Below are 22730 nucleotides of genomic sequence, written 5' to 3'. Positions count from 1 at the left end.
ACTCAGGCATGCTGACGGCTTTCTTCCTCAACCCCCTGTCTCACTGCCTCTTTGCCTGAGGGCTTCCCCCTTGTGGGACGGGCTCGAGGGGTGTCCTGCAGAGTTTCTCAAGGTCCCTAGCAAGAAGGAATTCTAGGTCATTAATGTCCCCATCTTGACTTTTCTCTCTTTCCAGCCTCATTTTGTCTACTCCTTCATTCCAAAGGTACTCACTGCGACTGTCCCCCAAATAAATCCCCTATACCCCAGTCTTTGTGTTATGGTCTGCTTTGGAGCAAATCCAAACTATAATAGATCAAGGTCCAGAAAGATTGCCTGACTGGGCTTTCTGGTTACTTCTTGTCTCTTAAACTAACTTTGGTTCTGAAGGTAGAATTAAATTAGGTCTATTACATATGTTCCTGTCTCTTGGTTATCCACTGGACCCTCTGCACAGAAGATGGCAATACCAGCACCATCAGTGGCTAAAGATGTGAGCTGTGGCTCATGTAAAACCACTCTGGTAATACACCAGAAGACTGTTGTCACAGCTTCTGAACTGCAAAACTCTTGACATCATTTGGCATTCCCATTCCATTCCATTCATTGCGGAAAACAACAGAAAAATATGAAATCTAAAATGAGCCAGGGAAGAAAAATACTTTTGTATCTCTGATGCTGAACTTCAAAACATACCACTAAACCCACATTTTTCCCCCGAAGTACACGCTGATGGCAATTGTACCTCCTGTCTGATTTTAATCTCATCCATAATGCGCCCTTCCCATTCTCTCGTAAATGCTACATACAGTGATGGACTGAAGTTCCATCGTGAAGACGGCTTGTGAAATCAGCGCACGCAGCCGGACGTGACGCAGCGCACAGAGAGACCGACTAGCCGGCACCCAGGAGAGATGGGCTTCACCATCACCAAGTGATATTGATCACAAAAGGGGAGGGTGGAACAGTCCAGGACTGATGGGAAGCTAGGAGGATCCTGTAGGGGGTGACTTCACTGATCACTCGGTGTAACAATAACCTCATGATATCTAAAACTTTGTTTCTGCTTTTCTCCTCAAAATTAATTCACTTGTGATGGCAAAAATCAGGCACAATTTTGTTCATTCCCTTATCCAAAACAGATCCAGCCTTCGCCTGCATCCGGACAAAAGTGTCTCCGTAATCTGCAGTGACAACAGAAGGCTTAGGTGATCTTTAAGATCTCTGATGTTTCGAAATAATTCATGAACTTCAACTATAAAAAAGTGTGAGAAATAGCACTCTCAAACTGGTCTGGGAGTCTTTTTTTTTTTTTACATACATCCTAGGGTGACATATTCCCTATTTTTAGTTTCAGACCCCAAGTAGTACTTTCTCTCTATATACAACAAAATAACATTAAAAATTAACTGGGTTGATTACATATCTTATTGCCCCCTCCTCAAACATCTAATATACAAAAAGACTCATGCTTATATACATATAGGACAAAAGGAAATAGTGAGGGGCTTAAAGTGTGAAAATAATACACTTGGTTCCATTCAAGATGTTTTGAAGAAAGGCTATTGTGTTATTATGTGAAATGTACTATAATGCCCCTTCTAAGACCCGATCTTTTAGATTAAGGCTTTGTACTTTTGGTCCCAACAGGGCATGTTCATATATATTTTTCCCTGGTATTGTCTCATTTTTTTCCCTTATGCTATCACTAATTTTTTTTTTTTTGAGAAAGAGTACGTGCACGTGCGCACACAAACACACACACACACACACACACACACACACACACACGAGTGGGGGAGGAGTAAAGGGAGAGGGAGAGAATCTCAAGCAGGCTCCACACTCAGCATGGAGCCCGACACAGGATTCAATCTCATGACCTTGGGGTCATGACCTGAGCCAAAATCAATAATCGGACACTCAACTGACCGAGGCACCCAGGTGCCCAAACTATTACTAATTTTTAATGGCATTTTCTTTGTTCTATTATTCACGGCTAGTAGAGTGTGTCCCGTTTTTCTTTCAAGATCTTCTAAAACAAAGCACAATGGGAAGATGGTCAGGAAATCTTATGTCAACGATGTCCTACAATGAAAACTTGAAGGGTGTGAAGCACCTTTCAATTTTCAATTATAAATGTCCACCTTCAGGGACGTTGCTAAAATCATGGGAAAGTTACTTGTGTGGACTCACCTGTTCTCTCTGAAATTTTATAGCATGTTAGATTTGTCCAGAAGTCTAAGCCCAGAGAGTCTAAGCCCTCTCCTCATAGACACAGGAAAACTTCAGACTCTGTTTCTGCTTGCTTCAATTGCCCAGTATGGACATCAACATGGTATCTCACTACTGGCAAAGCAAAGGGAAGAGAAACAGAAAGCAATCCATTACCTGTAAACTCGTACAAACAGAACCCAGATCCATGGGTCAGACCACAGTAAAAAACAGTATACGAGAATTCTTCTAATCTGGATTTTCTGCATCTGTTGAGAGATTTAAAAGCTTTTTTCAATTACTAACTTAAATTATGAATGGGCATTTTTATACCATGAACAAATGCCCAGAAGAGAGAAAGAGAGAAATAAAAGATTTTTTTAAAGACTGTTCTGGGGCGTCTGGGTGGCTCAGTCGGTTAAGCGTCCGACTTCGGCTCAGGTCACGATCTCACGGTCTGTGCGTTCAAGCCCTGCGTCGGGCTCTGTGCTGACAGCTCAGAGCCTGGAGCCTGTTTCAGATTCTGTGTCTCCCTCTCTCTCTCTCTGACCCTCCCCCGTTCATGCTCTGTCTCTCTCTGTCTCAAAAATAAATAAACATTAAAAAAAAAATTTTTAAAAAAAAGACTGTTCTACATATGACATAGGAGGACTTAGTATTTTAGTGGCAAGGGTGACAATGTTATTGTACATAATGCTTGAGGTTTAAAATGATAAAAGTTTAAATGAGGAAATATATCAAAAATGACATGATGGCCCCAGAGGAGGCCCAGACCTGACATTATATCTTTCTTAGAGCTTCAGCCCCTGTGACTATAGTTGGACCATAAGAACCTCTTTGAGATTACATTTCATCCCAGATCCACCAGTGACCCATGCTATGATAGAGAAAAACTCACTTCTCAATGGGTAAAACAACCCTCTGTTAGAACTAGAAACAATATTCTGTAACTAAATAGTTCAGAGAGAAACTCAAGCAACTATAAAACAACTTGCGCATGCAATATATGCCACTGAGAATCAGTAATGCACATGGCAAAATAGCTTGTCCTTCTCTCACTACAGGAAGCTCACAGACAATCCCATCGGCTTGCATTCGAGACAACCACGCGTTTGCTGAAAAATCGAGAGTCTCCTTGCTCTTCACGTGTTGCATGGTCACCTGGATTTAGAAGAAACAACGACCAAATTGTGTGACTTCCAATTTCTCATAGAACTTCAAAGTGCACCCCCGGGACTGCTAAAATGTACTTCGCAGTCTCATGTTTGTTGCCGGTGGCAGTGGCTGTTGTTAATGATTTTCCAGTGACTATGCGAAGTGGTTCATTTTACTTATCTCTTTTAACCATCACCAACTAGATTGGAGAAATACTTATAATTTTATAGGTAAGAAAATGGAGGCTCGGAGATTTGAAATGGGCCGTCTGATTCAAAGCTCTCAATTTCACTATAGCAGTTGCTAAAGAAGCAATCCAGAGGAGGGAAACTCCCAAAGAGATTTGGTGCTCATTTTAGTCACCGAAGCAGGCACACAGCAGAATTTTGAAAATTTCTAATGTCTCTTAAACGTATTTCAATAGGTGTAGGTTCAATAGCCCTCAGCTGCTGCAGCCAAAGTGTCTCACTTCCCCGAGTGCAGGGAGTCGTCTCTGCCTCCTGGCCCAACGTACCCTCGGCAGGCTCCTCACTGGCTCTCGATTCTTTTGTGGCCATTTCACAAGACGGCTCCCTTCCCTTTGTTTTACCCTTCACATCTCAGCCAAGGACTGACTTCCAGAAGGAATGTCACAATCGCCTGCCTTTCCTCCGGTCACATGGATGAAGTGCCCCCCTCCGAGCTCACTGCCATAACCCACTGGCTGCCATTTTGGCTCCCCTCAAAACCTGTTTTTCAGCTGTTTCGAGAGAAAGCAGTCTAAAACAGAAATCTGATCATTGTGTATACTGCTCCCAACTTTTTCAATCATCCTGCCTGTAGCATAAAATCCAAAATCCTCAGCATCATGAGCAGTTCATAATCAGGCCTTGCTGACCTTGATAGAGACTTCTCCCTCACATACAAAATCCAGTCATACTAATAGGTTATGGTTCCACAACTGGCCCCATTCCTTCTCACCCCAGAGTTTCCACACACACTTGTATCTCTACATAGAACAGCTTTCATCTGGCTGAATCACCTGCTGAATTCACCTGCTGAATCTGCCCATCCTTCTTGACATGGCTCAGACATAACATCTTCTAAGAAGCCTTCTGTGAGCCTCTGGCCTGGGTTAAGTGACCCTACTGTGATGCATGGCAACCTACCCATTCATAACTATGATTTAACACCTAATATTTGACTGGCTTGATGGAAGGGACGATGTCCTACTCATCTTGGTTCTTCCACAAGCTCTCACAAGGCAGTCCTTAAGTTGTTTTTTTCAATGAATGATTAAATAACGAAGCGAAAATAGGTATTTGTCAACAAAAGTAATTAAAACTAAATCAGTTTTATTTAATGCCTGATTGTGTCTTTACTGCTCCAGACAAGAGGCCATTAAAAGAACACTGGATTTGGAGAAAGAAAAACTGGGACCAAAGTCTAGATCTACCATTTAACAACTGTTTGATCGTGAGCAATTCACATAACCACTTTGAGTATCAGTTTTTTCATCCATGAAATAGTTTACATGGTTGTTGTGAAGATTAGATGAGATTATATGTGAAAAATGTGCAAAACTTTTTATAAACTGCACAAAAAACTCTTATTTACATTAGCCAAATTTATATATGAAGACACCAATAAATATAAAGGCAATTACTATAACATATTCCACTAAATTTGGAAATGTCCCTCTTTCTGAACTATCTCATGCTTTACTTTTCTAGCAATTAGATGGAAAATTCAGGAATACTAAGAGATAAAGACCAGTCATAAAGAGTCACATGCTTTTTAACCCAAATCAGATACAATACTCAAATAAAATTATTTTTGCCATCTGTCTGAAGTTTTCATTTTTATTTTTTTTTAATTTTTTTAACGCTTATTTACTACTACTGAGAGTCAGAGAGACACAGAGCATGACCAGTGCCGAGGTAGAGAGAGGGGGGAAACACAGAATCTGAAGTAGGCTCCAGGCTCTGAGCTGTCAGCACAGAGCCCGACACGGGGCTTGAACTTACAAACTGTGAGATCGTGACCTGAGCCGAAGTCAGTCGCCTAATCAACTGAGCTACCCAGGCGCCCCATGTCTGAAGTTCTTAAAGTTCAGTTGCCCCAGTGGTCCTGAAACTCAGAGGCTGGGTTGCTGACTTGCCAATTAGACAGACAGGAGTGGTAGATGAATAAAAGAAGAGAAACCCACATCCCACAGCTGAGGCTCCATATTATAAGCCATCTTGTTGCTAAAGTCCTAGCAAATGAGAAATGATGTTTAATCTTTTTATTTCCCTTCCTTGATCCCCTTATCATATTTTTTCTTTACTGAGGGCAAAAAGAGATGTTACTTCCTAAACTACATAGAGGAAAATACTCCTCAAAAGAGCAAGCAAACACAATTCCTAAACAAAAAAAGAGCTGACCAAGGGGCACAAGGGAGTTTCCGGACTAGATAGATATGCTTACATGCAGACAACCTCAAGAAGTGGCACACAGACCCTTGGCCTCCTCGCAGTGACATTTCTTAGAGCGATGCTCACAGCACTGCACTGGCCATGACTGGGAGTTTAACAACAACAACAACAAAAACGCCTCTACGATCAAGGAGAGTATATAGACTATCTGTGAGTATAGACCAAAATATTTAAATAACAGCAGACTACATGAAAGCATCATATCAATAAACACTTTTCTTTCAATAAACACTCATTAAAAGAAATTAAGTTCTATGGGGATGCAGGCTAATGTGAAGATTAGAACGAGAATAATTTCAGATGGAACCTAGTGGATGCTTCAGATAAATGAGGGTCATACGCAGGCAAGAGGGAGTCTTCTGCATTCTGCATTTGAAGCCTTCCCCACGAAGCAACAGGTTTTTACCAGATCATTCTACCTCAAACTACAACAGGCTCTTCCTCTACACTAAACTCTCTGTGGAACCGGCAAGAAGCCTCTGGTTTCTGAGGCTCCGGTACTGTCCCTCATCCTTAGAAGTATACTGACTGTTGAGAGAGTCTTAATCATTTCTACTTAATTGAGTGCAATCGCACTAACTCCACTGAAAAGCCTCTGGGTGAGGGTTCTGAATGAGTTTCGTTTACCTCCAGGGTAGCGATGCCACAAAAATAACAAACAACAAATCTAAGTTAATTTGTTTTGTTTTGTTGGTTTTTTTTAAATGTTTATTTTTTTGAAAGAGAGAGAGAGAGAGAGAGAATATGCATGGGGAGGGGAGACAGAGATTCAAGTAGGCTCTAGGCTCTGAGCTGTCAGCCCAGAGCTCCACGCGGGGCTTGAACCCATGAACCATAAGATCACGACCTGAGCCAAAGTCCGATGCTGAACCGACTGAGCCGCCCGGGTGCTCCTGTTTTGTTTTGTTTTTTATACAACACGGAGATACGGCAGTGGTTCTCAACCAGGTGAGATTTTGTCCTCCCGGGGGACATGTGGCAGCATGTGGAGACATTTTTGGTTGTCACAATTGAGACGATGCAACTGCTACCTAGTGGGTAACAGCTGTTGAACATTCTACAATGCGCAGGACGGACCCCGCAACAAATCATCCAGCTCTAAATGTCAAAGTGCTAAGGTCAAAAATCCTGAGATAGAAAGACACCTAGTTGATAATAGATAATTCAATAATTGAACAGAATGATATAGGTAAAGAAAGAGAGACACATACATCTATGGATCTTATTGTGTTCACGTCTGTTTTTGTCACAATTGTTTTTGATGATTAAAGGAATAAAGTAGTACAATATTTTTTAAATTATTGAAGTATTGAAGTGAGTAACAAATGCCAATTATTAAAGTATAAAGGTCAAAATTCTTGGAAGATCACAAGGCATGAATTCAGTCACATCGCAGCTGATGGCAGGACACATGAAGGACATATGCCAAGTGGGACAAACCCAAGCTTGGATCACAGGACCTCCATTTATGTCCCAGCCCTGCTACTTACTAGGTGGCTACACAGCCCCGGGTAGAAGCCCTACACGACCTGTGGTCTTCCTCATTTGCAAAACTGGAGTACTTCTATCTTGCCGGGTTGGAGAGTGAGTGTTTTAGAGCCAGAGTGCTTTATGTAATAAAGTGAGATAAAATTACCTTGTAGGAAAGAGAAATAGAAAGTTATTTCCCACAGCAGAGTTTTCGCAAGTGTGGGTTACTATATCCAGGAATACTGAAACACACACTCATCCTGAACATCTGACTTGCCCAGGTGGCGGTAAGCGTCAGACCACTTCTTTTCAGATCCATGTGCTTAGCTATGTGATATTGGGAATGGTTTATTGTAGATTCAAAAACCTCAATATCCTCCATTGAGATAATAATATTATCTACACTGTTACGGTACAATCACTAAAAGTCTAAAAGTGATGATTGATACTCTTAGTGCTCAATAAATGCTTGGAGGTGGTCGTGGCACTAGGAGGAAGAGGACAAGGATTATTACAATTAATCACAGATACTAGATTTCAGAATTCTTAACCTTTATTTGGGGTGATTTGTGGTTCCTCCTCTCTAACATTCTCCTAGAGACTGCACAAGGAAAACTTCAGCTCAGTTCTTTATTATCAAAAAGAGATTTCTTTTTTTTTTTAATGTTAACATTTATTTATTTTTAAGAGACAGAAGGCGAACAGAAGAGGGGCAGAGAGAGAGGGAGACACAGAATCCGAAGCAGGCTCGAGGCTCAGAGCTGTCAGCACAGAGCCTGACGCGGGCCTTGAACTCAGAAACCGGGAGATCGTGACGTGAGCTGAAGTCTCATTTGACCAATTGAGCCACGCAGGCCCCCGCAAAAGAGATTTCTATTCTAAATCCTTGGCTCCTGCTGTACTTGGCAGAGCTGACTAGATTATCTGGGAAGACAGACAGAGGCCTCCTTAACTCCTCCTCCCCTAAGCCAATCTAAGGTAGCTTCTCCTGCTTCCTCTCTTCAGGGCCCTACCTTGAATTCTCTAGCCCATCCGTCAAGAGGTTTAAACAAAAGGCAAAATCCCTAACTTCAAGAGTGGAAATTCTGAAGCTCTCCTCTCACCGCCCCACCCCCCCATCCTACCCCTCCAGGAAAGCTCTCTAGTACCTCTAGTCTCCTGGATTCCTATCTGGATAATCCCTGCATGTTTTCTCCGAGGTGGTTCCCATTCAGATCCTCTGTAACACCAGGCAAATGCCCTCCTTCCTCTCCACGGGTTTACCTCTTCCACTAATGTCACACCTATTTAGCCCTTCAGAGATGGCCCAGTAGCCTTTTCCCCATCTGGCCTTCATGCCTATCTTTAATGCCAACCAGGACACCCAGTAGAGTAGGAGTCGGATCCAGGTGGGGCGGAGGTAGGGCCACCACTGTGACTGGGTCACACTGGATGACAAGGACAGGGGGAGAAGCCACACACCCCCCAAGCTCTACATCATTCTTTCTTGTCTGTCAGGATTGAAATTAAATGCCATTCATAACCAACAAAAATTACCACCATCTATATTTATATTTCCCTTTTTTTTTAAATTTTTTTAAATGTTTTATTTATTTTTGAGACAGAGACAGACAGAGCATGAGCAGGGGAGGGGCAGAGAGAGAGGGAGACACAGAATCAGAAGCAGGCTCCAGGCTCTGAGCTGTCAGCACAGAGCCCGACGTGGGGCTCAAACTCACAAACCACGAGATCATGACCTGAGCTAAAGTCAGATGCTCAACCGACTGAGCCACCCAGGCGCCCCATATATTTCACTTTGTTTTATGAAATACTCTTCACATATGTTATGTAACCCCAAATTTAATCTTATCTTTTCTTGGAGGAGAAATGACATACAACCAATGTCAACCCTTTCTGAGAACTCCACTCCAGTTGTCTGCTGGACCCTGGATATAAAATAAGGATGTATCAGGATGAGAGAAGTTGCGAAAAATGCTTTCAGAAATCCTACTCTGAAGTGTCATAAACCTTTGTTCTATAAAACAAAACACAAAAATGTGTAATACCTCTACTCTTATTATGTATCCAATGTAGACCATGCTTCTTGAAAAAATAATAAAAGCAAATAGTCACCGATATACTTTGGGGGCACTTAAAGTGTTCATAGTATTATACCAGATCTGGCCCTGGGGACAGGGCAGCATGTACTGTCGGTCATTAGTATTTCCTTTTTGGAGTTGGAAACATGAAAACATAATAAGGTCTCAATGTGTTGCTGTCAGAGAAGAACTCTTAAGCGTTCTCGCCAACCAGCCTCCAACTTAAGCCTGACTCTGAGCCTCCTTATTTCTGGTATTGTTCCTTGTGATAACACCCTATTTGTTACACGGACTGTCCCAGGAGGATGGACTGTGGTATTTACAACTGACTGGGGGACTATCGAATACATGAATTATCTTTGGTTCAAATAAGCTGGCACAACTTTTAGGATGTTTCTATAAACTGCTGGAGCCTTTTGAGATTAAACATTTGACTGGAGATTTTGTGAGAACAGCTTCCTGCTGTTCACTGAACTAGAAAATCCTCAAAAACAACCATTTCTCTTACTGCATTTTAGAACTTGCTCTTTCTCTTCTGTGGCTCTTTTCTAGAACCCTGAAGTGAAGAACTAACTAAAAATGACAAAGAACTGGAAATATTTATAGGATGATTTCAACTTTAAGAAAATAAAGCAAGAAAGCAATTTCTTACCTGGTTTAGCTAATCTCAAAACTGCCTGGAGCTTGTTATCAAGTAGGTTATCGTACCATATCAAGGAGTAGTAGTATAAAAATAACAACAAATGCACCAAAACCTATGACCCACTTCAATTCAAAGTCGCAGAAGAATCAAGAAGTATCCAGAGAGTTACTATTCTATTTGAGCCAATTTATCCAAGGCACATATATAGCACATGCTGCAGAAGTAGCCCAGACATGTGAAGAGAGAGCAGTGGGCCAAGAGTCGGGAGGAGGGCCTCTGGCCTTGACTGGGCGATTAACTCTATGAGAGCTGGCCAAGCCTCCGAAACCGTCCAGGCCTTGTTTCCTCATCTGCCCCTTACATCCGTCAAGGCTCAGCCGTATAAGATTACCTCCCGCTCCTTAAACACCAAGCAAGCTTGTACGATTTCGCTTCAATTCACACTTACAATCTACAAAGGGTTTCACGTATATTATAAATATCTGTTACATAAACCCAAAGTGAGTTTTAGTCATTCATTCATTCATTCCACAAATATTTATCCCACATCTACTAGAATGTAGGTACCATTCAAGTGGTTGGGGTTATAACATTGAATAACACTAAGTTCCTGTTCTCATGTTTTGCTCAGTTTCTGGTGAACGGAGAGTAAACAAATACATTTTAAAAATAAGATTAAGTAATGTGTTATACAGAAAATGAACCAGGCTCATAGGATTGAGGGAAACTGGGGGCTTACCCTGGACTGTGCCAAAAGGCCACTCTGAGGCAGAAGAGCCGTGTGGCTTAAACATAATGTAATGAAGCAAGGGTAGGTGGTGGGAAAGGCGGCCAAAGAGGGAGGCAACAGTCAGATTAAATGGGGAACACAGGACCTGACTGATGTTTCTAAAAGCACTCTGGCTGCTCTTGGGAAACTGGGTATCAGGGGAAAAGGGGGAAGAAGCTGGAAGGCTACTTTAGGAGATTTCTGCAGTGAAGAGGAAAGAAAATATGGCACCAATGGACTAAAGGGATGATAGTAAGATGCAGAAAAAGAGACAAATTCAAGATGTTTTAGCGACAGAGCAAGAGGGGATTTTTTCAGGCACTGGATTCTGAAAGCTAAAGAAATAAAACAATCTAGGAAAACATACAGATTTCTGGTTTGGACAACTAGGCAGACGCTGACATCATCTGCTCACACAAGTAAGTTGAGGAAGAAGCAAAAGCTGGGTGGGGATGAAAGGTTCTGATGGTCCTGTCTCATTTTCTCACTTGATATTCACAGCTTGTGAGGGAGGGTGACTATTTCTGAGCCCTGTTTTACAACAGGGAAAACTTAGAGGAAAGACGAACAAAAGACTTTTTATAAATTAAACATCTATCAGGCCTTTGGACTCTACATCTAAGATTTCTTACATCAATTTTAAATAGTCAAAGCCAATTCCAGGGAAGAAAATACAGAAACCCCAAGATTCAAAAAATAATTATTAGTTTTACACAATAGTATTTCCTAAAATAAATTCTTATCTTTTTTTCCACATTCAAAATTAATTACTATGTGATTATCTTCAGTTATAGCCATCCTGTTTTAGGGCTGAGCTATCTATCTGTTACCTGGAATCAATTCAGTGACCTGGATTAATATTTTACATCAGCATTCTGGAAGCTGACTGGCACAATTGGTTAAAGTGTATTAACATGGCTGATACAGCAAGCCTGACCTCCCTCCAGAAAGGTGACCAAAGTATGATCAAGGAAAAAGAATACGTTCATACTCTGATACAAAAATCCACCACTAAACTAACAACCCCAAACTGCTAGAGCATCATGGAATGGGAGAGCCAATCCCTCTAAAAATCTACATGTTAGGTGAAAAAGCATGTTTTCACCCATTTTAACTTGGACACCAGGAATAATTTCAACAAACGCTTGCCGGAAGCACTGGCTTCCCTTAAACAATAGCATCCCTTAAGTGCTCTCATGGTTCATCACCAGAAACTACTGGCTATAAACAGTGCATCTTTATGGACGGGGGAAAACCCTCATGGCATACACCCTAATAAAGGCAGACTTTCAGATTTCTCAGTCCACAAAAGACAGCATCCGATCATGACAGAACCAACTATTTTCTTGTTGAAAACAGTATTTCCTTTTGACTTTCAGACTGGGGCATCATCTACTATACTTCTGTCTCTACTAAAAAGATCCAAAGCCCCGACTTTTGCTTTTGCTCTGATACAGAGTTGCCAAATGTGAGTACTATAAAAAAAAAAGTCAGTATAGCAGAGAAAACAAATGCACTTATATTAAGCTTCAAAACCAAACCTTATGTTGGGATAAATGTGGGAAAAGAAAAAGGGTGAGTTCCCCAAAATATTTTTTTCATGGGAACATACACTCATTTCCATTTAAAACAAATAAATTAACCAAGTGCTTAAGGCATGACGGTATCTTTATCATGTAAAATCTTCAGCATTTGTCTTAATTTCATAAATGAACAGAAACAATTTTAGGAATGGCCTCAACAGAAACTAAAGTTCATTTGCTGAGCTCTCCCTGCTGACTTACAGTCGCAGATATTAGTTGTTTCACAAGAAAACACTAACATAAAAATTCACTTTTGGTTTCTTAGAAACCTAAGATTCCTGGATTCCTTTAAGAAATTTCAACTAAGTAGTTAAATATGTGCCCTAAAAATAGCTGACTGGAACAGACTTACACGGCGGTATTTACAATGTCTTAGTTAACACATCAGAATTCAACACTGAGGTTAGAACACCTCAGTCAGGTTACCCAACCTTTCTGCTCAGAACCTGAGACAGGGGAGAAATCAATTTAGCTCCTTCAATAAATCTTTTGGAAGACAAACGCAGGGAGCGAAGCACTTTCACTGAGATATAACAATTAAAATGAAAACTCTAAGAAGAACCAAACCACAATCTGGTTTATTGCTGGGTTAATCGTGCAACAAACCTTTTAAAGGCCCGCTACAACATCTTTGTCACACTGGCATGCTCACACTCCTCGCACAGTCTCTTGCACATAGTGGGTGCTCTAAGAGTACTTGATGAAGGACTTTGAATATGAGTACAATTGTGTGTGCCTTTATGCATCTCTGTGATTATCTGTTTTAATGCCAAAGTCCCAAAGAGAGACCCGTCGCTCTCTTCCTTCCACTCGGACACACTGAAATACAAAAGAAAAATTACCGTGGTCCTGATCTGTCCAAAAGTATAGAGTTAAGTTGACTAGGACTATACTAGTCCTGACAAGGAAAAGGGAAAAGCCCTTTAAGAAAAGGGAAATATTGATTAAGAGGAATATACAGATGATACAAAGATTACTAAACTGTTCCACTGGGCCATGCATGCAGATGAATAAAACTGTAGGTTGCATAGGGATAAACTTCCAGTGCGATCGTGAAATAGAAAACAGGTAATAGCGAGAGTTTAATTATCAGACAGAAGATGGTTGTCATGCACACAGAATTCTTTGTACATGCATGAGTAGGAAGGCAAGACATGATGCTGAAAGATGTGTATTTATCAACTGACTCCACCTAAATTATGCCAGCCAACTTGTGTCTGACAAAATCGAGGCTATCCAAAGACCCTTGAAATACAAACTACTTCAGCTTTGCAAATAGACACTTTCCCTCTCATTGGGGAAAAGCCGTTTTACATATCTATGTAGCTATTTTTCATGAGACTCCACATGCAGCGCGGATACCTGAAATAGGCAATCTCCAGATAACTTTCCGCTCACCATCTCCCCCTGCTCTGCCCTTACTCATACCTCTCCACTCTCCAAGGGCTTCCTGTTCACAAAGCCTTCCTGGTTCCTCAAGGGACACATCTGTATCTTTCTTATTTGAAATCTATGGCTGTTCGGGTCTTTATACGACCCTCTAATCACTATATGGATGTTACGTGATTTTGTTTCTCCACCCAGGTTGAAAGCAGAACCTATGGTTTATTCTAGTTTTGTAACATTGCAATGACTAGCACTAGGCCTATTGGTGAGTTCATCATTTTCCCTTAGATATGCCTTCAGAATCCCATAATTCACCTAGCTGCTTCTAGGTTAAAAGCAGTTCCTTGGGGTCTCACTTTGATCACCTCTCCCAGAATTCTCTGTGGGTTGGAGATTTCCAAAGAGTAGATTAGCACATTAGCTAGTCATTTTCTAAATTATATAAATTATAGATCCCTATGTATTGTTAACTATGACTAGACTCATACAAATATAAGCCAGACATCTCAGTGTGTAACTGTTACATCACTGAGTCAAAGATGGCCTCTGGATATTGATTCCTAGATTGTTTATTTCTTTACTTGCAGGCTGAGGCTCATTAGCTCAAAAGCTGCTGGTGGCAAACTCAAATTTCATAAGTTTAAAAATAGCCCAGGGGCACTTGGATGGCTCAGCCAGTTAAGCGTCTGACTCTTGCAGTTTGTGGGTTCATACCCCGCTAGGGCTCTGTGCGGACAGCTCAGAGCCTGGAGCCTGCTGCAGAGTCTGGGTCTCCCTCTCTCTCTGCCCCTCCCCTGCTCATGCTCTGCCCCCCTCTCAAAAATAAATAAGCATTAAAATTTTTTTTAAAAGCCCAAACGATTTTTTACCCCCCCCCCGCCCCCCCCCACACACAAAGATAGCCCAAACAAACAAGTCTTTAGCCATTTAGACCCGGCCTGATTTACACACCCCCCAAAAACCTCACCCAACGGCTGTTCCCTATTGATAATATAGGGCCTCGAGGTTACGAGGCCCCAAGCTGCTGCTGCTGTCCTTTGGAGGTTTGTGGCAGAGACTCTCCACTATGCTGGGAAACCGAGGCATGTAAACCTCCTCTCCTCAGATCTTGCTCTCCCCTGGGGGTCCCTTTACCACCCCGCCTTCCCTTCTGAGTAGCAACCCACGCCTTAGCGCCTGTCTGCACAGACTCCTGCCACGAGGGACTCTCCCCAGATGCAAACTCGTCAAGGCCTCCCACAATAAAATGAGTGTGTCCCACTTCTGCTGCCTCCTGGTCATGTCTTTCTCCTCAATTGTCCCCCAAATGCCTCAAGTCTCTACAGCAATGCACAATATTCATTTCAAGGAATGTTAATAGATTTTACCTGAAAAATATGGTCCCATGGTGAATTTAGCTTGGAAAGGCTGTTAAACAGTTTTCTTTACCAGAGGGCATCTCCGAGCCTTCACTGTATTTACATGCACTGCAAATCTCCAAGAGAGGAATGAGAAACTCAGTGTTTCACAAACTCATTTCACCACAGAACTACTTACCGGGGGCATCTTGTGAAAGCAGAGGCAGGGCCAGGCTCTCACCCCAGAAGTCGGCCCTGGGCTGACGTACGTAGGCTTGAGAGGGGCAAATACCTTCTCTGGGTGTCCCGCACAGATACTAAATGTCGTTGCCCACTAAAAGAAACCAGGGCTGGAGAGAAGAAAGCATTAGGTGAGCCTGAAATATCTTTCTGTGCCAGAAAGCAAAGAAGTACTCAGAGTATGGATGGTGACAGGCAAGGAAATAGGAGATAGGAGCTTGAAGGGTCTCCCACTGGATGAATGGAGAATGATTTTAACATCAAAATAAAGGATGATAAGAAACAGTTTAAACCCACCAAACAAAATAAGAATCCATTAAACTCATGCTGGTACAAATTAAATAAAATTTTTAAATGGGGGAGAAAGGAAAGTTGTACCTTGTAGTAGAATGCCACATAATAAATGACAGAATCAGAAAAATCCCCATCTGGCAAGCATTATAGCAATAATTGATTCTGGCAAGAATCTCCCATAGATGTTAAATTAGTGGGTGAAAAATTTATGAGAACAAAGTGTCTCCCCACAGAATACTATTAATTAATCATTAATTAAGAAGTACAAAATACACAGAATTTTACATTGAAGAACTGTGATAGACACCAATCTGACCAACTGGTCCAAGTGAGCATCCCCAGGAACGGGAAGAAATGGTACTGTGTCCCTGTAGATGTGAGGCACTGAATAGAACACACCATCCCTTCTGTGGAACTTCTGCCCCGAATGAGAAACTTGAATCTAATCATGACAAACACAAATTGAAAGGCGTTTTGCAAAGTAATAGGCCTGTACTCTTCAACTATATCAAGGTTATGACAGACAAGGACAGACAGAAGAATCCTTCCACGCTGAAGGAGATTAGGGAATCAGGACAACTAAACACAACTCACTATCCTGGACTGAATTCCTGTTTGGGGGAAACAAACCTTGAAAACTTAAGGGGCGCTGGGCAGCATGTCTGTAACCATCTCTCAAATGACTAAAAACTACACACAGACACACACACAGATATTTCAACAGAGAATGATAAAGCAAATGGGGTGTAATGTTAACGGGGCTCTGAGTAAAGTCAGTTTTTATTCCATTCTTGTAATATTTTCATACATCGGAAGTTAATTTGAAGTGGAAAACATGTTTAAATTAAGTCACAGGACGAGTTCCCTCATTCCACATCACTGTGGTGATTCAATCAGGTCTAGTCGCTCAATTCGTGTGCTGATTTGACGGATTCGCTCTTCACAGAAACCTGTGCCACCAACCCAAGGGTGGGCGGTGCCTCCTTTGGTTCCAAGGACCGAGCACACCCTCCTCCGAGCGCCCTTCCTGGGGCTGCCTCCCCCCAGCTGGAGGATCACTACTGCTGCACCTCTGAACAGCCTTCTCACTTCGAGGCCCAGAGACAGCAAAGCTCCGCCAGCGACGACAGGCCAGCTTAGCTCACGGGAGCTCCTTCCTAAAACGTCTGACTCCTCTTTCCCAGTAATTCACAAGGACAGATTTCATAATTGTGCGAGACTGTGCAGGTTCCGTGGAGGTTCGCATCCTCTTAAAGGGTTCCTTTCTGTGTGTCCTGAAGCCACTGAACGCTGCTGAACAGAGAAACTTCATAGCCAACATACAGCCTCTTCCCATTCTCTACAGCATTTAGCACAATGGAGGGCATATACTAGGTACTCAGAAAATACGTCTTGTCCAACTGACTGGAACATACTTACCTGTTCCTGTACTATAAGAATACTAGTTTTCATCATATTAGTTATGTGTTAAGAAATGCAACAATGAACATTTCGGCAGATTTGACATTTTCTCATTTACTTTCAAAATACAATCAAGGATACATAACAAAAATCACAGATAAGATTAAGAAAACGTTTTATTTTAACTTTATTTATTTTGAAACAGAGAGAGAGAGTGTGTGTGTGTGGGTGGGTGGGTGGGCAGGGGAGGGGCACAAGAGAGGGAGAGAGAGAGAATCTCAAGCAGGCTCCCTGCTGTCAGCGAGGAACCTTACACAGGACTCAATCTCACAAACCGGGAGACCTGGGCCAAAATCAAGAATCCGATGCTAACTGATTGAGCCACCCAGGCACCCCAAGAAACATTTTAAATGGAAAAATGTTAGACTTGCTAGATTCTAACAAACTTATTAAAAATTTTAAACCTCAAACATGTTAAAATAATATATCATGTACTATAAATGAATCAGTGACAGACATAGTATTTAAAGCTAGAAAGCAGAGATGTTATAGAAATCGAACCACGGCATCTCCACAATAATTATGCTTCCATACAGAAACCTTATGGCTTCTAAAAATTTAATTGCCATCTATTTTTGAAAACAAACTTAAGGCCCAATGATATTGCTTAAGATCTCGGTAATATTATGTATCAACTATACTCAAATAGAATTTTTTTTAATTTAAAAAATATCTCCATCCTTGTAGTGTAACATACAATAATACCTTTACTAAGTCATCTCAGCCAAATTATTTCACTTTATGGAGCCTCAGTTTTCTCTTCTATAAAAAAAGGACATTAATGGTACCTAAATCAAAGAGTTGCTTAGGCAACAAAAATATGGTTGTATCTGTAAAGCAGTTAGCATATGGTAAGAACTTAGCATACACATTATCACTGCTGTCATTATTGCCATGATTAACTAAAAAAGAGAAAAGAAAAAAGAAAGGACAGAATCCCAAAGTAATACATAGCATGATTCAATTTCATTAAAGGAACAAAATATATATAAATGTGTGAGTATGTGTGCGTGTGTGTATGTATAATATTCGTACATTCATATGTTCAAGTATGTAATATATACATTTATATATAATCACATGAGTATGTGTATGTGGAGAGAAAGTGAGTTCAAGAGAGGGATTCATAGAAAAAAGACTGGAAGAAAATGAACAACCCCAGTGGTCATCTAATGATCAATGAGTAACAAATCATTTTTTTCTTATATACTACTGTATTCTTCAGATCTTCCATGAACACAGATTTCCTTTGTAAATATAATTATAAAAATACTATTTTTAAAAACCTCACAAAGATGAGCCATATTTGTTTAGAATGTTATAAGCAAAAAATTTGTTCACATTACTTACAACAATTGGAAAATATGCTATCTTTCTCATTGTTTTAAAAAGTCTGCTTCCTTCTTTTCATAATCGAGTAAAGATTAAGCACAAAATAAAAACCATTACCCTCTGTAAGCTCCACTCGGGCTGCTCGCTAGTCCCATCATGTCCTAGCCTGATCTTATAGATCTTTCCAACGCTTCTTATTTCAACCTGAATGAAATGCAAAGAAGACACAATTAGCAGAATGTTCAAATTAAGCATATTAAAAATTTTGTTTTCTTCTTCTTACTAAATGCATCTTTTCTTCCTAATAACTGGAAGGCTCCCAGGGACCCCCTCAGAGTCTAGCGATGAAGTCTTCTCAAGAAGCCACTGGTGGACTCCACAGACGGAATATGAAGCAGAAACATCACGAGACTTGACTAAAAATACGCAGAAGGAGTCAGATGAAAGAATAAGATAAAGAACATACATATGCTCAGCTCTCTGATTACCACACACTTCTCATCGGAAGCCAACATCTTCTGAGCTGAGCCCAAAGATGGGCTCTTATTTTAAAAAGAAAAAAAGAAAAAAAGCAACTTTCATCAAAGCTAAATATAGCTATTTCTACACACTCAAGGAAAAGTACCAGTGAGTCCAGAACTTGCTTTTACTCTGAAAATCCTCTCTTGTTTGACTTGCAAGCTAAGACACAGATGTTCAAAGTTCAAGGATAAGAAACAAAGCTACCCACAGTGTATGTATACTTGGTTAGTTTCTGACATGGCCCAAGAGTATTTGTTAATCCAGGTAGCATTGTAGAGAATCAGCTTTCGGATCATTTTGAGTTCAACTGGTATCCTGGCTATTGTAACCTGAATAAAATATGGTATCGTATATCTCTGGATCTCAATTTCTTTACTTTTTGGACAGACATAATGTCTCCTGCATGCAATTTTCAAGTTAACTAAATAAATGTGTAACGTAAGCATTGTGCAAGTCTACAGGTATCCAAAGATTAAAATGATGGCACAGTCCCGAACTTTGAGGAATTTACAGTCTAGTAAGAGAGACAGATTTGTAAGCAGACATTTTCAGCATAACAACATATGTCCAGGACACTTAACTGTGAGGATTAGAAAAGGCAACATACCACCTTGCTGGTTAATAGCTTAAATAATAGCCACTACCATTATTTCTACTACAGGTGCTCATCTACCTCCACAGACTAGAGATGTGAATATAAGTAGGCACTTGCATATTATACTTGACTTCTATCATTGCCCATCTATGAACTAGACCCCAAAAGAGCTGGGACAGTCAAGTGACCCAGAAGCCATCAGCATTCCTCTTCCGTGCCCATTTCCCACACTCAGAAATTCTCTCTTTTAAGGGTCCACCACCACCACTTTCCCCCATAAACTGCAGCAACTAGACCGGCCCTGAGGCAGTTGCGCTGACTGGGCACTGACTGGGAGGGAGGAAAAGAGGCTGTTAATCCCCCACTTTCTCATTCCCAGAGCTGGTCTCAGTGGCAAACGCAGAAGCTAGCTCTTCCCACCAGAGGAAGTAAGAAGCTATCCCAAACTGTCGGCCTACTTTCTCTCTGAAAGTTAAGCTGGCCATTAAGTAAACTTTCACTGCCGCAAGAATCTACTAGCACATAAGTGTAAACCTTCTCTTTCCATAAATTCTAAGTGAAAACATAAAGGACTATACGACTTCATGACTGCCTTCCTGTTACTTCTGGAGAATAACTGCCACGCAATGACCTCGGCTACGCGCCAGCCAGGGGGCAAGTGCTAGGTATGTATGGTCTCTTCCAATCTGTACATAGCTCTGTGAAGAGTAAGGCTCTTTAAGGACACCAAGAGGTGAAGTGATGTATCTAAAGACGTACAGCTGGATACACGGGTCCAAAAGTAAAACTCAGTCCCAAGCCTGTCTGATCAGAAATGTCACACTGTTCGATTCAGTGGATGTGGTGTGGGGCCTGAGATTCTGCATGTCTAACGAGCTTCCGGGTGAAGCCCATGCTGCTGGTCCGGGTCCACAAGGCCTTAGACTCCTAGGGAGCTTTCGTATCCATCCCTGAGTCTCTGCCCCTGAGGCAGGAGCTTGGAGCTGGGTAAGTCCCTGCTCGCACTTCCCAGTAAATAGAAGCTAGGAGAAAACAAGCTGATGCTGCAATACCTGTAGTTACTAAGAGCACTTCCTATCTACCAGGGGCAGAGCCCGAGACGCACATTCCCAAACATTTCTTTAAAGTTAGTAGTATTACCTCGCTCCCACCCTTTACGAAGAAGGAAATTGAAGATTGATGAGGTGAAGCGATCTGTTCCAGGTCACAGAACTAACGAGTGGTCAATATGGCTCTGAACCTGGCTTCCATGACTCCAACGCCTCTATTCTTAATCAATTTACTACATTCCTTAGGGGTCAACGGAATTTTTTAAATGTATATGTATTTTCTCTTTCTCTTATAAATTTCAAACCACTGTGAAATTTGGGGGGAAAGCCAGATATCATTGCCTCCATTCTGTATGTAAAAATAATGCTGGTCTGGAGAAAAATAATTATGACATGGTCAAGGTCACACTGTGAATATACGGTAAGCTAGGACTCTAATCCCGCTCACCAGATTTGCAGTCTAGTGCTATAACTGGGCTACTCAGCCTTGGTTTCACTTGAGAATCACTTGGGGAGCTTCTGAAAGCTTCAGTGCTCAGGCCGCTCCCTAAACAAAACAAACCAGAATCTCTGGAGGTGGAGCCAGGCATCAGTGGTTTTTAAAGCTCCCAGGTGATTCCAAAGTGCCATCAAGACTGAGAATCTATACCATCCATTCTAAAATTGGAATCTGGGAACATTTTTCCAGAAAAACCAATCAAAGATTTACCAGCACATAAGTTCGTATGTCACAGGTACGTTATGAGTAATGATAGGCTTGTGTGGAGTAGCCTAGGGATCTAACCACACAAGCCTTCTGAGTTCTAAACGATCATCCTCAAATAATCTTTTGAAATGCGTATGTTGTATAAGGTACGACTGCCTGTGCATTGAGCCCATGTGCTCTTTCATGACTGCATGAGTTCTAGGTCCTGTGGCCTCAAGCAGTCTTGGCTTCCTGGTGACTTGAGTTGGCCTCGATCATTCTGTATGCTCTACCCAGCCTTAGGATACAAAAGGAATATTCTCCAGGAGAACAACTGCTGTTTAACAGTGCACTCTGTGGGGGTGGGGGCGAATTAGTGAAGTGGAATGTAATCGTCCCAACTGAAGTTTGTCCAAAGCCCTGAGGAACTAGGAGAGGCAACCAGTGACACTCAAAACAACAGCCCATTGAACAGCCCATTGAACAAAAGAACAGCCCCTTGAACAAAAGAACAGCCCCTCGTTCTCTGATGCCAAGAGAGATACTCCGATGGGCATGGGCAGAGCTTCAAAATATGGCCTCTGAAGATGCCAAGAAAAGGATCTCACATCCATACTGTTCAGCTGAGTGACATCTCAAAGTATACGCAAGTTACAAAAAACGGGTTTTCATTACCAGAAGAATTTCTAAATGGCTTATAACCTGGTTATAATTTGAGTTGAGGCTGATGGTTTATGGGGCCAGTTTCAAGGCAATGGCCTAAAACTAACTGCTTTAAAGAAACCAATTTTCAAAAGAAGAAAGAAAGAAAGAAAGAAAGAAAGAAAGAAAGAAAGAAAGAAAGAGAGAGAGAGAGAGAGAGAGAGAAAGAAAGAAAGAAAGAAAGAAAGAAAGAAAGAAAGAAAGAAAGAAAGAAAGAAAAGGAACCAATTTTCTTCTACAACTTTCTTTGCTTATATAACATAGGTCAGGAAAAAAATGTTTCCTCCGATGATTCCAATAGGCTTTAGGGTAACTTGTGGGGATTTTCACAGACCAGAGATTTTATACAGGACACCCCCATAGCCACTCCCCCCTCCACACGCAGTCACACCCTTCTGTATTACAGAAATAAATTTAGGATGTTGAAAAGGCAATATTACGGCCAATCTTGTTTACCTGAAACTCATCCTCCCGTCTTGGAAGGAAAAGCTCCTCTGGGCTGTCCTTGCGAAGACTTATTGGTCCAGTGACTCCTTCATCTCCATACACCCGGAGTGTGACATTGGCTTGAGTCCCTCTATTTCCCGTCAGCACTAACACCTTCCATTCGTCTTCTGAGAGAAGAGACTTACTGCTTTGGGAAGGTCTGATTTCTTCTATGGGGGGAAGAAAAGGCATTAGCGGCAGATCAGATGCAACATCAGGCTGACAGAATCCTTTGTCACCTGAAGCCCAAGGACATCAAAACCAGCGCAGGGGAGGGCAGGGCGGGGAGGCACTGAA

General features: G+C 41.5%; 1 protein-coding gene across 1 annotated transcript in view; it reads right to left on the bottom strand.

The window, feature by feature from the left end:
• Positions 1-22730, bottom strand: part of LOC122234887 (lipoxygenase homology domain-containing protein 1-like) — a 129042-nt gene that overhangs the window by 104910 nt on the left and 1402 nt on the right. The window contains exons 2-4 of the mRNA XM_042972887.1: positions 22404-22603; positions 18512-18598; positions 3264-3351 (exon numbers count right to left, since the gene is read on the bottom strand). Of these exons, the coding sequence (XP_042828821.1) occupies positions 3264-3351; positions 18512-18598; positions 22404-22603 (375 nt within the window). The remainder of the gene's footprint in view (positions 1-3263; positions 3352-18511; positions 18599-22403; positions 22604-22730) is intronic.

Source organism: Panthera tigris, chromosome F2 (assembly GCF_018350195.1).
Source record: "Panthera tigris isolate Pti1 chromosome F2, P.tigris_Pti1_mat1.1, whole genome shotgun sequence".
NCBI classification, from domain to species: domain Eukaryota; kingdom Metazoa; phylum Chordata; class Mammalia; order Carnivora; family Felidae; genus Panthera; species Panthera tigris.
Note: the sequence above shows the minus strand (reverse complement) of the source record. Positions and strands in the feature narration are given on the sequence as shown.